The sequence below is a fragment of the Oncorhynchus clarkii genome, chromosome 31, assembly GCF_045791955.1.
Source record: "Oncorhynchus clarkii lewisi isolate Uvic-CL-2024 chromosome 31, UVic_Ocla_1.0, whole genome shotgun sequence".
Classification (NCBI taxonomy): domain Eukaryota; kingdom Metazoa; phylum Chordata; class Actinopteri; order Salmoniformes; family Salmonidae; genus Oncorhynchus; species Oncorhynchus clarkii.
Genome location: NC_092177.1, coordinates 26,646,548 through 26,661,885, shown reverse-complemented (window position 1 = coordinate 26,661,885; position 15,338 = coordinate 26,646,548). Strand labels below are relative to the sequence as shown.

General features: G+C 46.7%; 1 protein-coding gene across 7 annotated transcripts in view; it reads left to right on the top strand.

Moving 5' to 3' along the window:
• The window catches only part of LOC139390584 (protocadherin alpha-C2-like), a 178,852-nt gene that overhangs the window by 150,244 nt on the left and 13,270 nt on the right, over nt 1-15,338 (top strand). For all 7 annotated transcript variants that reach the window (XM_071137793.1, XM_071137795.1, XM_071137794.1 and 4 more), the window contains one exon: nt 5,767-5,855. In XM_071137793.1, coding sequence (XP_070993894.1) covers nt 5,767-5,855 — 89 coding nt within the window. The remainder of the gene's footprint in view (nt 1-5,766; nt 5,856-15,338) is intronic.

Genomic DNA, 15,338 nt, shown 5'->3' with positions numbered 1-15,338 from the left:
GTCCATAAGAATGATAATTCACCAGTATTCCATTCCTCTAATCCCTCTTAAATCATAAACTACTCTACCCATTGCCCTCCACCAAAGGAACCTCTCATGATGCTGCTTGTTTAACAAACCCCATTGAACTACAGAGTCATTTCCTTCTGCCAATACATTACAATTAAACCAGATATTATCCTATTTATAAGCATCCGTTTGACAGTCTTCTTTGAGCTTGGCCATTGGACAGTAGTAGACAGACAGAGAGCGAGGGGTGAACAAGGGGTCAGTGAAAGACTGAGGGGACTGAAGGAGGGATGGAGAGAGGGATGAAAGGGAAGGCAGTCAGGTGGAAATATGGCCCGTCGGGACACTGGGAATGCACAATTCAGGGATCACATTACCCATGAGACATTGGGCCACTAGCTGCTGTGGGTATGGTCTGAGCCTGACTCAAACGAGTAGCATGCTAATGAGAGGGAGGGACCAAGTTAACGAGCAGAGCCAGCAATAACGAGCCAGGTGAACCACATCGCCCACTGCACTGCGCCCGGGCCATCTCATAGTGTACACACACACACACACACACACACACACACACACACACACACACACACACACACACACACACACACCCTCCGGCCATGGCGGACAGCATTGTGAAAGTGATGAGGAACATGAGAGATGACAGAAGTGGCGGCGCTTTCACAGCTCACTGTAAACAATGTCTGTCTGCCTGTCCGTCCGTCCGTCCTACAGTCTGCTCAGAGACATGCTGCTTTTTCAGGGTCAACTAGTGCTGAGTGATTAACCAAAGTTTATCCCCCCCCCCCCCCCCCCCCCCCCCCCCGATTATCAAAGACCTAATTAACCAATGTCGGTTCAATTACTTGAATTCTCATTTAGTTCTAGTTTTTTTTGTGAGCTCAACACACTCTTTCTCTATAGAGAAATCCTATCAAGCATGAGAGACATCAAATCAAGAAAGAACTGCGGGGCGTTGCAGTGAGTTTTCAATAGGAAAATATTCTACCTAGTTCAGCGCAGAAAACGTGGTAAATAACTTCAATGACCAGAAACCATTGCACCTATTCTTCTCGGCGATGCACATAGACCCTATGAGAGAGGAATGTGCACAACACAGCGACTACTAGAGCAATAAAGACAGTTTGTGAGGTAGCTCTACCGAATTGATAGTTGTAGCAGTCTTAAAAGTGTGCCTTATCTTCTTAAAATAACTACTAAAATAGTGATTTCGTCAGACAGCTCTGCAGCATGGGCAGCTGTGGCAACCCAATGATCACGGGCTATCCTTTTCACTAGCCAAGAGGAGCCAGGCTCGTTGGGGAGCACAGTGACAGCGCTAGATGGTTGTCTGTCTGTCTGTCTGTCTGGCTGGCTGGCTGGCTGTCTGTCTGTCTGGCTGGCTGTCTGGCTGTCTGGCTGCTACTGCCTGAGCTGAGATGATGACTTTAAGAAATTAAACAATGAAGTCATAAAAAATCTAATCAGAATATACACAACTGAAGTATTTTATTAAAGTAAAGTAGTGTGAATAAATGATGGTTAGTAAGTCATAAGCAGTAATGGGCAGTCACTACTGTCATGGGACTCTTATTAATTCCTTCATTCTGTGTTGTTAGAGACAATGGAATGTTTTCAATGTTTTGGCAATTGAACATTCTCAATATTTGGATTTGGATTTTCAATTCAAAAGCTAAAAAAAATATATTTCAAGGTCATATTTCATAATGCGTTTAATGTAAAAAATAATTAATCCAAACCGAAATCAAAAACCAATATTATTTTTTGCAAACCGAAGCGAAATCGACCTCAAAAAGCACAAATTGCTCAGCACTATGGTCAGCACTGTGGTCAGCACTGTGGTCAGCACTGTGGTCAGCACTATGGTCAGCACTGTGGTCAGCACTGTGGTCAGCACTGTGCTCAGTACTATGGTCAGCACTATGGTCAGCACTGTGGTCAGCACTGTGGTCAGCACTATGGTCAGCACTGTGGTCAGCACTGTGGTCAGCACTGTGCTCAGTACTATGGTCAGCACTGTGGTCAGCACTGTGGTCAGCACTGTGGTCAGCACTATGGTCAGCACTGTGGTCAGCACTGTGGTCAGCACTATGGTCAGCACTGTGGTCAGCACTGTGGTCAGCACTATGGTCAGCACTGTGGTCAGCACTGTGGTCAGCACTGTGCTCAGTACTATGGTCAGCACTGTGGTCAGCACTGTGGTCAGCACTGTGGTCAGCACTATGGTCAGCACTGTGGTCAGCACTGTGCTCAGTACTATGGTCAGCACTATGGTCAGCACTGTGGTCAGCACTGTGGTCAGCACTATGGTCAGCACTATGGTCAGCACTGTGGTCAGCACTGTGCTCAGTACTATGGTCAGCACTAGGCTCAGTACTATGGTCAGCACTGTGGTCAGCACTGTGGTCAGCACTATGGTCAGCACTATGGTCAGCACTATGGTCAGCACTGTGGTCAGCACTGTGGTCAGCACTATGGTCAGCACTAGGCTCAGTACTATGGTCAGCACTGTGGTCAGCACTGTGGGCAGCACTAGGCTCAGCACTATGGTCAGCACTAGGCTCAGCACTAGGCTCAGCACTAGGGTCAGCACTAGGTTCAGCACAATGTTCAGCCCTAGGGTCAGCATTAGGCTCAGCACTAGTCTCAGCACTAGGTTCAGCACTAGTCTCAGCACTAGGTTCAGCACAATGTTCAGCACTCGGTTCAGCACTATGGTCAGCACTAGGGTCAGCATTAGGCTCAGCCCTAGGGTCAGCATTAGGCTCAGCACTAGTCTCAGCACTAGGTTCAGCACTAGGCTCAGCACTAGGTTCAGCACTAGGCTCAGCACTAGGTTCAGCACAATGTTCAGCACTAGGTTCAGCACTAGGCTCAGCACTAGGTTCAGCACAATGTTCAGCACTAGGTTCAGCACTAGGCTCAGCACTAGGTTCAGCACAATGTTCAGCACTAGGTTCAGCACAATGTTCAGCACTAGGTTCAGCACTGGCTTCAGCATATATGTGTTTGTCTTTGTATTATGAGTTATAATTTAATGTTTTATGTGTCTGTCTACAGTATAAGTCTCATTGTACGAGTACATTAATGTGTTTGTGTGTCAGATTAATACGAGTGTAACATCCTAGTGTCATTAGTGTTACACCGATTCCCTCATAATTACAGCACGGTTTAATGTGAGTTAATTGGCTAGAGCAAATCCTTCTAATGCATTGAATCTCTTGTTACTTTAGCATGGAGCCCTACTTTAACCATTCATCCCTCTTCTCCCCTCCCTCCCTCCCTCCCTCCCTCCCTCCCTCCCTCCCTCCCTCCCTCCCTCCCTCCCTCCCTCCCTCCCTCTGAATGTTGATGTATCTCTTTATAGTCTAATCTAATGAGATTACAGTTTGCTTGAAACATTTTGAGAGATTTTGAATGTATACCCCAAACACAATATCAACTTGTGGAAATGATGTTGAGCTGCTTAGTTTTGTAGCCCTACATCTATTTCACTGTAATTATGAACCATGCTTATCTAGAGGGCAGTGTGTCTATATGGTTTCATGGCTGTAAGTATGACAGACAGACAGACAGACAGACAGACAGACAGACAGACAGACAGACAGACAGACAGACAGACAGACAGACAGACAGACAGACTTTCAGAAGGACACAAGGAGGAGGTGAGACAATGAGAAAGAGAAACAGATACAGCCATTAGCTGAGGGAACATGTTTTTCGGTCCCGTGTTCCTCATTAATAATTGACTCCAGCTCTAAACAGCAGTCTACACAAAATGGCCACCCTACCAAATCTCTATTCATCTCCTTACACCGCTACACAAAGACAGGAGGACATTTACACACACACACACACACACACACACACACACACACACACACACACACACACACACACACACACACACACACACACACACACACACACACACACACACACACACACACACACACACACACACACACACACACACACACACACACACACCAGACACTTTTCAATATAGCTAGAGTGAAAAATTGATAGCAAGAAAGAGAGGGAGAGGGAGAAGGGACAAATGAATAAAGAGAGAATGGGGGGAGGGAGAGAGAGAGGGAATCAGATAGGAAGAGAGCGAGGAGAGGATGGGAATCGAGCTGTGATTGCCTGACCTTGGACGTGTAAATGCGCGCACGGACACACACTGTGTACGCGCAGACAACCAGACGTGTGTAGAGCATTGAGAAGAAGTGCAACTAAAATGGTGGCTATCCTGCTACCTCCTCCCACAAGGTTCCCCTTTCTTTTGTCTCTCTTACTGTATATGTTCAACTATTATATCATACACACTTTAATTTTCCTCATGGAGAACATGTCCTTGCAGCTGAACATTGACGTTTTTCAGTATAGAGGTGGGGGAAAACGTAGAGAATTTTCATAGTCAATAACATATTGGTGTCTGTGTGAGTGAGAAACACAGCAACAGAGACAGTGAAAGGCAGAGTGATTCCTGCCGAAGTGGCTAATGGTTTCTTCTCACCTGACCTTAGTGAGACTAAATGAGACCCAGTTCTCCAAGCAGGGACAAATGGGAGGAGAGGAGAGGGGGATGAAAAATGGAAGCGCAGGGGGGATTGAGAGAGGGAGAGCACTGCCTTAAAACCACCTGCATGGGTTTCTGTCTTTATCAGGAGATGTTCTGGTACCTGGTTCCATCCTCTATCTTGCTAACACAATAAAGAGAAAGATAGAGAGTCTCTTAAATCCTCAGTTAAAACCCTGCCCCGTAGCTCACTATTCCAGAAGGTGCTACCCCTGTTGGGATAAATGATACTGGAATACGCAGATTGTTTCAAAAGCGACATGAAATGTTCCTGAACCTTTGCATAATTAAACTCCGTAATTATGTTTTGGAGTTTGAATAGAGGACAACGGATTTAGTGAAATGTGATTCGTTACATTTGAATACGGTAGGAGTCTGTGTGTTTAAGGTTCTGTATTTTCTGTGTTGTGGCCGCACCCTGCCGCTTTTTTTTATCACACTGTGCAAAGCTCAGTCAAATCCCTGGGGTGGGCGTGATTTATCCTAATCCAGGGTCCTGCTTGAGTTCCTCAGATGGAATTGGCTGACCCCCACTACTGACTGTATATACACATACACACACACACACAGATACACATACACATACACACACACACACACACACACACACACACACACACACACACACACACACACACACACACACACACACACACACACACACACACACACACACATACACATACACATACACATACACACACACACACACACACACATCCTGTGGTTCCCTATAATATTGTGCTCAGCCAGAAAATGTGGGTGTGTTTGTGTGTATGTACTCGAGAAACACTTTCGTAGTATACCATCAGACTGTGTGTGTGTTATATTTATCCAGTGTGTAACCTCAGAGTGTGTGTTATATTTCTCCAGTATGTAACCTCTGAGTGTGTGTTATATTTCTCCAGTATGTAACCTCTGAGTGTGTGTTATATTTCTCCAGTGTGTAACCTCTGAGTGTGTGTTATATTTCTCCAGTGTGTAACCTCTTAGTGTGTGTTATATTTATCCAGTATGTAACCTCTGAGTGTGTGTTATATTTCTCCAGTATGTAACCTCTGAGTGTGTGTTATATTTCTCCAGTGTGTAACCTCTGAGTGTGTGTTATATTTCTCCAGTGTGTAACCTCAGTGTGTGTGTTTGTGTTGTTCCAGCTCAGTGCACATGGAGGAGTCGTCGGTGATGCAGGGAGCCCAGGGGGTTCTGGTCCAGAACTGGCCGACCGTGTCTAGCGCCACCGGAGGTAAGAGCCGGGCCCCGACCCTACACACTGAACTGCTCTAATCTTGACCAACCCAGACCAAAGCAGATGAAACCAGACTAAGACCACCCTGACTAACGAATCCTGACCAACCCAGAACAATCCAGACTGACCAAAGCAAACCTTTACTGACTTTGACTGACACATTTAACCCAGACCAACTATAACTTAACTGAGGTAGAGATCAGGTACTCAATCACCCTGACTCTTCTGCTCACCGCCCCTTATCCACTCAGAGTAAATCACACATGTTCTGTGGGGGTGGGGGGGGGGGGACCTGTTAGTTTACACAGACTACACCACTGCCTGGCATACAGCTGTGACCAGGCATTTCAGCTATACAACAAAGAAAGGAATCTGCAGGGGAAGGACAATACACATTTTCGAGGACTGTGAAAAGGACCAGGAAAACAGGTTTCAGACGGTAAACGTGTACCAGAACGGCAGTGTCGTGGTCCAGGGCAGTGAGGCTCCACTCAGCTCTTTTGTGCAGGTCTTCCCCACAGATCCACCAACAGGTCTATCCTAGCCCCCCTCCCCCTGCCCGTCTACAACCACCAGAGCCAAGACCACACCACCATCAGTCTGCTGAGAGACAGGCTGGCTCTGTTAGAGGTATGAGTTACTGAGCTAAAATAGCAGCCCCCCGCTACACCCCCTCCAGCCCAGACACAGAGCTTCTACAGGACCAGATTAACCATTGCGGGACGCAACTAAAGAACTTGTCCAGGAGCTGAGATCAAGAGAACCTTACCACAGCGCTTGAGGAGGTAAAGGCCACCATGAGGAGTGGGCAAGTGCAGGTGAAGTAGGAGATGGATAAGGAGTCTGTCAACAAGAAGGTGAAGGGAACAGACTGTAGAGACTCCTAGAGAGCTCCCCCCCCCCCCCCCCCCCCCCCCCCCCCCCACCCAAGAGAGTAGGCAACCTGGTCAACAGAGAGGAGCAGGGGAGAGTAGACAGACTGGTCAACAGAGAGGAGCAGGAGTGAGTAGACAGCCTGGTCAACAGAGAGGAGCAGGGGAGAGTAGACAGCCTGGTCAACAGAGATGAGCAGGAGAGAGTAGACAGCCTGGTCAACAGAGATGAGCAGGGGAGAGTAGGCAGCCTGGTCAACAGAGTGGGCTTGAGTCCTTCCCCAACTCCCACATCGCCATCTCCCCTCTGCTGCCCCGCAGAGACTTTCGTCCGTACCATCCAGAAAAGCAATACTGACATCATGTTGACAACTTGCCCTGCTCCCGAATGTACACGTTGCTCACAACCCAACAATCACCCCAGAGCACCTGCACAACCACTCCCACTAGAGTATGCAGAAAGTTGGGATGTTTGCCAAGATCCTAAAGGACGTGACACTTGGTAGACAAACAGCCCACGCAGCACTGGACAGAGGACCACCCAGAGACCCCAACCAGACCACCGCACCACCAAGGAGCCCCAGGCCCCCTCAACGCCACACCAGACCCAATGAACCCCACAGGCCCCACCCACCACCAGACCACCACCTCTACCAGACCAAACAGGCAGCCCTCCGGCCCAGACCTCCACAGGGCCCAACAGCAGGACCAGCGCAGCTATGCGGAGGCCTTCAGAGGACAGGAGAACTCTGTAGGATTGATGAAACAGCTCCTCCAGTTCATCTGCACTAATCAAACACACACACAGCTATTGCACTGAAAGTTAACTTGTTCAATGAATAGGAAGAAGAACAATTGAAAAGAGAATAAATGTTTGCTGTCATCTATATTGTTTACCTTACTCTTAAAAGAAAATTCTACCCAAAAACTCTCCTTTTGTATTTGTTTCATTAGTCTATTGTTGATATGTTTCCAAAATGTTTTGCATGTCAGCAATTAGGTTTCAAGATATACAACTTTCAAAATACAGAAATACAGCCTGATGCAAAATGCATTATACCGGCTGTATGTTATCCTACATGACCAGAGGAAAACCAGAAACAATGCATGCAGGGTAGATGTGGGCCATTATCCACTAATAATAAAAACTCCTAAACTTGCTATTAAGTTTTGGAAACATCTAAAATACAGTGACCCACTCTCATATCATTACCAAGACCTGCAATGCCAAGAGCTGAGCGAAGAAAAGAGTCCCCTCATCCAGCTGGTCCTGGGGCTGAGTTCACAATCATGTTCTACAAACACACTGACGCCTCAGGACCAGAACATCCAATCAATCAGAATAAATTTAATTACCCGAGACAGAGCTGCATTTCCTGAAAAAAATATAAAACAATTAGAGAGTGTCATTTCCCCAAGTTTGAAAGTCTTATTGAAGGATTCAAAGACCTCTCTGATGAGAATAGGCTACCCGTCCTGTTGCTGGAGGACGCAGAGAGCTGTGGGTTGGCAGCGCACTACATTGCTGCCTGCCTTAAAATGAGGGACAGTGTCTGACAGACCAACCAACCTGCATGTGTTCTCTAAGCCATTGTTATTGTTCAATGTATGGTTATGTTGTCCCTTGATTATCGTTGTCACTGTTGTCTTGTTGACAATATTGATTGTTATTATTTGAATTATGTTAATATTGTAAATTAATCACTTAAAGTATGCTTTGGTAATAGGTACGTCATACCAATAAAGCAATTTAGAGAGACAGAGAAAGAGAGAGATCGAGAGAGATGTCCAGAATCAATAGGATAGATAACATTTACAGAGGCTAAGAGATTCTGAGCCTCATAGACCTAATCACAGAGATATATTAAACACTCTCTCTCTCTGTCTCGCTCTCTAAATTTCAATTTCAATTTAGGGTCTTTATTGGCATGGGAAACATATGTTTACATTGCCAAAGCAAGTGAAATAGACAAAAAGTCACAAATCTAAAATGAATAGTAAACATTACACTCACAAAAGTTCCAAAATAATAAAGACATTTCAAATGTCATATTATGTCTATATACAGTGTTGTAATGATGTGCAAATAGTTCAAGTACAAAAGGGGAAAAACATCTTAAATATGGGTTGTATTTACAATGGTGTTTGTTCTTCACTGGTTGCCTTTTTCTTGTGGCAACAGGTCACAAATCTTGCTGCTGTGACGGCACACTGTGGAATTTCACCCAGTAGATATGGGAGTTGATCAAAATTAGATTTGTTTTCAAATTATTTGTCGGTCTGTGCAATCTGAGGGAAATATGTGTCTCTAATATGGTCATACATTTGGCAGGAGGTTAGGATGTGCAGCTCAGTTTCCACCTCATTTTGTGGGCAGAGTGCACATAGCCTGTCTTCTCTTGAGAGCCAGGTCTGCCTACGGCGGCCTTTCTCAATAGCAAGGCTATTTTCACTGAGTTTGTACATAGTCAGTTATTCTGTCACTGTGTACTCCCTGTTTAGGGCCAAATAGCATTCTAGTTTGCTCGTTTTTTTTGTAAATTCTTTCCAATGTGTAAAGTAATTATGTTTTTGTTTCCTCATGATTTTGTTGGGACTAAATGTGTTGCTGTCCTGGGGCTCTGTGGGGTCCATTTGTGAACAGAGCCCCAGGACCAGCTTGCTTAGGGGGCTCTTCTCCAGGTTAATCTGTCTGTAGGTGATGGCTTTGTTATGGAAGGTTTGGGAATCACTTCCTGGTTGTAGAATTTAAAGACTCTTTTTCTGGGTATTGGCCTAATTCTGCTCTACATGCATTTTTTTTGTGTTTTACGTTGTATACTGAGGATATTTTTGCATAATTATTATGCAAGTTATTATGATTTTTGAGTTATTATTTTTGTCTTAATGAGATTTACTCATTTACTCACAGAATCTGTGCAGAAGATCTAGGTGCTGCTGTAGGCCCTCCTTGGTTGGGGACAGAAGCACCAGATCATCAGCAAACAGTAGACATTTGACTTCAGATTCTAGTAGGGTGAGGCCGGGTGCTGCAGACCGTTCTAGTGCCCTCGCCAATTCGATCTCTCTCGCCCTCTCTTTCTCTCTCGCTCTCTCTTTCTCTCTCTCACTTTCTCACTCTCTCTCTCTCCCTCCTTCCCTCCATCCCCCTCTCACATACACACTCTTCCTTCTTATTATAGGCCCAATGTGATGCAGTGTCAGCTTGTCTTTTGCCAAAATGGCATTCATCCACCATCATTTGGTAACCCTGTTGACTGTTCTTGTCACTGCTGTAATCCGTGGAGGACAAGACAGGTCACGGCTTCTTGCTCTCAGCTGCTCTCTACCTCATTAGCATACTCATTATGACTGCAGAAGCAGCATTAACATCTGACTCAAGGTCAGTACCATCCGGAAAAGACGTGTGTTTGGGTGGAGAGGAACTCGGCTAGAATGTGTTATGTAGTAGAAATCCAAGGAAGGAGGGAGGGAGGGTTAGAAGAGATAGAAAGTGGAGGGTAAAGAGAGGAGTAGAAGAGGTATAGAATGTGGAGGACAGAGAGATGGAGAAAGAGTGGGAGAGAGATGGATTGACACAGGAAGAGAGGGATGACAGTGCAATAACTGAGTAGATTGTGATCTCTCTGTCCACACACACACACACACACACACACACACACACACACACACACACACACACACACACACACACACACACAGCCTCCCCCACTCTACAATTGATGTCATGCCCGGGTTGAGGAGTGGCAGCCTGGAGCAGAGGGTGATGAGTGGAGGGAGACTGAAGGGGTTAAGCTGCTTGTCTTCATGGGTAGAGTCTGCTGAAGTTGACTGAGGGGTTGGGGGGAAGGAGTGCGATGGATTTTAATGGGGGGAGGGAGTAAAAATAATGAGATGCGTACCAAATTGAGCAGTGTCAACTGTGGGCATGAGGATTTGGGGATGGAGTCGAAACAATAGTTCTGGTACATTTTAGGATGTAGAGTGCTTTGATTTAACAAACTCAAAATGTGAGTCAGTTTTAACAGTGACAATGTAGTGGAGGATGCGGATGGAAGTGGCCAGTCAGCCGCTATCATGACACTCATTGAATGAGCCATCTGCTGGTCTCATGATCAGTCAGTCAGTCGTTGCTTGTCTGCTTTCTGCAGGTTTGGACCTGAAGTAACTCTAATATGTTGCTGCAGTGTGAGACGAGAGGTTAGTGTAGTTAGGAGTGTAGTTGTATCCCGGGACTGTTAGAACTGCAGGGTGGGTTTGTGTCTGATAGTCTATTTTTGCCTGTTGGATGAAGAGCCACAGCAAAACATTACACCTCTGTGTCATCCCCCAGGGTGCTTTGGTGTGTCTGTTTGTGAGTGTGCTTATGTGCTCTCACATATGTAAATACTTATGTGTATGTATTTTTATCTATGAAAGAGAGATTGTGTGTGTGTGTGTGTGTGTGTGTGTGTGTGTGTGTGTGTGTGTGTGTGTGTGTGTGTGTGTGTGTGTGTGTGTGTGTGTGTGTGTGTGTGTGTGTGTGTGTGTGTGTGTGTGTGTGTGTGTGTGTGTGTGTGTGTGTGTGTTGGCTCCCTAATTTGTGTGCAGCTCCTGGTGTGACAGATGGAGCCCAGATTAACAGACTCACATTAATTAAATCAGGGTTCTGCCTGCTGCCTAACTATCTCTCTCCCTCTCTCCTCTCCTCCCTCTTTCCCTCCATCCCTCCATTTCAGGGCTCTGTCTCTGAAGCAGAGGCACGCATTGGGATTCACAGAGTACAGTGTAGGATCTGAACGATCCCCTGGGAGAGAGAAAAGAGATGGAAAGGAAGGAGAGGAGAGATGGAGAGCAGTGAGAGGCAAGAGAAGGAAAGGGGAGATAAAGGGGGGAGTGTGACAATGAGTAAAAAAAAGAGAATGAGAGAGGGAGGGAGAGAAAGAACGAGAGGGAGCGAGAGAGAGAAAATGAGAGATGGAGGTAGAGGAGGGGGTACAAGGCTGCTGTTGCTAGCGGAGAGTGGTTGGACTCTCCGCGAGCAACAGGGAGAGTGTGAAAGAGGGAGAGTGTGAAAGCTTGCAGCATTATTCTCCATCAGCATCAGTACTGTCTTTGTGACGCCCATGTTCTACCGCTTCACTGGAGGATGCAGTTTCCACGGCAACCATTCATAGCCCTGAACTGAGTGTCGAGAGAGAAGGAGAGATACTGTGGATAGAGACAGCAAAGAGAGGGTATTGGGAGAGAGGGAGGGAGGGAGGGAGGGGGATATGGAGAGAGGAAGGGAGGGAGAGAGACAGGCAGGGAGAGAGTAAGGGAGGGAGAGAGATATGCAGGGAGAGAGGGAGAAGGAAATGGAAATATGGACGTGGAGTGCGTTGAGGTTGAAGCCTGTTTATAAAGAGAGAAAAAGGGAGGTGACTGTTGGTTAAAAACAAAACTATGAGGGAGAGAATAAAAACAAGTGTTAGAGGAAAGATGAGAGGAAAGGAGGGAGACGTATTTGGAGGGAGGAAGAGGATGTGTTAGCTAGAAATGTTCTGAGAAGGGCATGGCAAGGGTAAAAAAGGAGAGAGGGAGTGAGGGAGAGGGAAGGAGAGAGAGAGTGAGGTAGAGAGGGAAGGAGAGAGGGAGTGAGGGAGAAATAGAGAGGGAGACTGACCTACATAGAAAGGGCTGTGCTGTACTGCAGAGGTGGAGGCAGGTTTAGTGCAGGTCTTTATGCATTACTGCTCTATCTGATGACATACACACACGCACATATACTCACACACACACACAGCCTGATTTGATGAGGGGGGACAGGAGTCAACAACAGCTTGCACCTGTCGAGGCTAAACAGAGGATAGAGGATGAGGGTGGAGAGAAAGAGGAGGGAGGAAGGGTGATAGAGGGTTAGGAAGGGTCATAGAGGGGGAGGAAGGGTGAGAGATGGTTAGGAAGGGTGATAGAGGGGGAGGAAGGGTGATAGAGGGTTAGGAAGGGTGATAGAGGGTTAGGAAGGGTGAGAGAGAGAGGAAGGGTGAGAGAGAGGGAGGACGGGTGAGAGAGAGATGTGTGAGAGATGGTTAGGAAGGGTGATAGAGGGGGAGGAAGGGTGATAGAGGGTTAGGAAGGGTGATAGAGGGTTAGGAAGGGTGAGAGAGAGAGGAAGGGTGAGAGATGGAGGAAGGGTGAGAGAGGGGGGAAGGGTGAGAGAGAGGGAGGACGGGTGAGAGAGAGATGTGTGAGAGGGGGAGGAAGGGGGAGGAAGGGAAGAGAGGTGGAGGAAGGGGGAAGAGGGGGGAAGGGTGAGAGAGAGGGAGGACGGGTGAGAGAGAGATGTGTGAGAGGGGGAGGAAGGGGGAGGAAGGGAAGAGAGGTGGAGGAAGGGGGAGGAAGGGAAGAGAGGTGGAGGAAGGGGGAGGAAGGGAAGAGAGGTGGAGGAAGGGGGAGGAAGGGAAGAGAGGTGGAGGAAGGGGGAGGAAGGGAAGAGAGGTGGAGGAAGGGGGAGGAAGGGAAGAGAGGTGGAGGAAGGGGGAGGAAGGGAAGAGAGGTGGAGGAAGGGGGAGGAAGGGAAGAGAGGTGGAGGAAGGGGGAGGAAGGGAAGAGAGGTGGAGGAAGGGGGAGGAAGGGAAGAGAGGTGGAGGAAGGGGGAGGAAGGGAAGAGAGGTGAAGGAAGGGGGAGGAAGGGAAGAGAGGTGGAGGAAGGGGGAGGAAGGGAAGAGAGGTGGAGGAAGGGGGAGGAAGGGAAGAGAGGTGGAGGAAGGGGGAGGAAGGGAAGAGAGGTGGAGGAAGGGGGAGGAAGGGAAGAGAGGGGGAGGAAGGGAAGAGAGGTGGAGGAAGGGGGAAGAGGAAAGCAGAGGTATTTTGTGCTCCCTCTCTTCAGGAAATTAACTCCTCGGCATGTGGTCCATTCTGTGTCACTCTCCCTCAACTCAACCTCCTGGAGTCCAACAACATGACCACAGAGCACTGCTGAGTTAGATTGGAGGAGGGTGCAGACATAGAATTCACATTTTATGAATGCAGAGTTGGAGGGTTGAAGATGCAGCTTTCAGCTGCTTAAGCAGAGACTCCATGGTGGAAGTATTGTTATGTGGGCAGGTGTGCTGGATAGAACTCTCTGGAAATTGCCTGGGGCAGAGAGGGAACTCAGGAGGGGAAGACTAAGCTGTTCCTCACTGCTCATCCAAAAATGCCTCCCTATCTTTTCTTCTTTCTCCTCAACCCCTCCCCATTTCCATCCCATCTGACTTCTGTCTGCAGTGGCTTGCGAAAGTATTCACCCCCTTGGCATTTTTCCTATTTTGTTGCCTTACAACCCGGAATTAAAAGGGATTTTTTTGGGGTGGGTTGTATTATTTGATTTACACATATCTAGCCACTGGGATTTTTGCCCATTCTTCAGGACACAACTGCTCCAGCTCCTTCAAGTTGGATGGGTTCCGCTGGTGTCAACAATCTTTAAGTCATACCACAGATTCTCAAATGGATAGAGGTCTGGGCTTTGACTAGGCCATTCCAAAACATTTCAACGTTTCCCCTTATACCACTCAAGTGTTGCTTTAGCAGGATGCTTAGGGTCATTGTCCTGCTGGAAGGTGAACCTCCGTCGCAGTCTCAAATCTCTGGATGACTGAAACAGGTTTCCCTTAATGTATTTCCCTGTATTTAGCGCCATCCATAATTTCTTCAATTCTGACCAGTTTCCCAGTCCCTGCCTATGAAAAATTGTGTTCTCAGGGTGATGAGAGGTGTTGGATTTGAGAGACATAGTGTTTTCCTTGATGGCCCAAAAGCTCAATTTTAGTCACATCTGACCAGAGTACCTTCTTCCATATGTTTGGGGAGTCTCCCACATGCCTTTTGGTGAACACCAAACGTGTTTGCTTATTTATTTCTTTAAGCAATAGCTTTTTTCTGGACACTCTTCTGTAAAGCCCAGCTTTGTCGGGTGTACGGCTTAAAGTGGTCCGTGGGATGTGCAAAGTTTTGGATATTTTTTTATATCCCAACCCTGATCTGTACTTTTCCATAACTTTGTCCCTGACCTGTTTGGAGAGCTCCTTGGTCTTCATGGTGTTGCTTGCTTGGTGGTGCCCCTTGCTTAGTGGTGTTGCAGACTGTGGGGCCCTTCAGAACAGGTGTGTGTATTCATCCCCTCATATATATGATATACTGTATACTGAGATCGTGTGATAGATCATGTGACCCTTAGATTGCACACAGGTAGACTTTATTTAACTAATTATGTCACCTCTGAAAGTCATTATTTGCACAACTAGATGATTAACAAAAGTGAAATAAACAATTACAAATTAACAGTTAACATTACACTCACAAAAGTTCCAAAAGAATAAAGACATTTCAAATGTCATATTATGTCTATACTGTATATAGTCTTGTAATGATGTGTAATGATGTGCAAATAGTTTAAGTACAAAGTAAATAAAAATAATTATAGGTTGTATTTACAATGGTGTTTCTTCTTCACTGGTAGCCCTTTTCTTGTGGCAACAGTCACACATCTTGCTGCTATGAATACACACTCCCCTCTCTCCATCCTCCTCTCTCCCTCCCTCCCCTCTCTCCATCCCCCTCTCTCCCTCCCTCCCCCTCTCTCTCTCTGCTCCACTGAGAATAA